Source organism: Morone saxatilis, unplaced genomic scaffold, assembly GCF_004916995.1.
Source record: "Morone saxatilis isolate NCDOM2014 unplaced genomic scaffold, NCSU_SB_2.0 Contig10, whole genome shotgun sequence".
NCBI lineage: Eukaryota > Metazoa > Chordata > Actinopteri > Moronidae > Morone > Morone saxatilis.
Genome location: NW_023339652.1, coordinates 1,023,597 through 1,024,156, shown reverse-complemented (window position 1 = coordinate 1,024,156; position 560 = coordinate 1,023,597). Strand labels below are relative to the sequence as shown.

Here is a 560-nt window from a genome sequence, read left to right as displayed (position 1 = left end):
ACACACACACACACACCCTGTAAAAGGAAGATCTAACTGATTGGGTACTAATGACTGAATTAAAATGACACGTAGGGCTGTGATCTGTTGGAAATGGCGCGATTAACCACTCACAGCGAACTCGGCGTGCAGCTTGTGCGTGTTGTTGACGATGTCGCGGAGCTGCTGCCGTGTCAGCGGGCGGCCGGCCGACAACAGATACTCCCTGGCCGCTGCCTCTCTGGGGGTCACCACTGCAACGTTCAGGGGCTCCACAGAGCCGAGAGCCGACATGTCCAACACGAGAGAGACGTTGGAGCCCCGTCTGGAGGGGACGGATGGCAGGGTGAGGAAGAGGAGACAGACGGGGAGGAGAGGAAAAGATGATATTATGTTAGAAACTGGACAGGTTGAAAAGTTCCTCCTCAGTCAGTGAATTTTGTGGACAACAGATGTTCATTTTGAAACCAAAATCATTTAAAAATATAATTTAATTACGTATTGGCCACGTTGTCAACCAATTCTAGAAATTAAACACTGACAAAATAAAGACAAATATAAATAAAATCCTAAACATCAGT

General features: G+C 47.3%; 1 protein-coding gene across 1 annotated transcript in view; it reads right to left on the bottom strand.

Annotated features, from left to right (window-relative positions):
• Nucleotides 1–560, bottom strand: part of ptprr (protein tyrosine phosphatase receptor type R) — a gene marked incomplete in the record, with an annotated part of 22,425 nt that overhangs the window by 6,991 nt on the left and 14,874 nt on the right. The window contains 1 exon segment of the mRNA XM_035674806.1: nt 115–304. Within this exon segment, the coding sequence (XP_035530699.1) occupies nt 115–304 (190 nt within the window).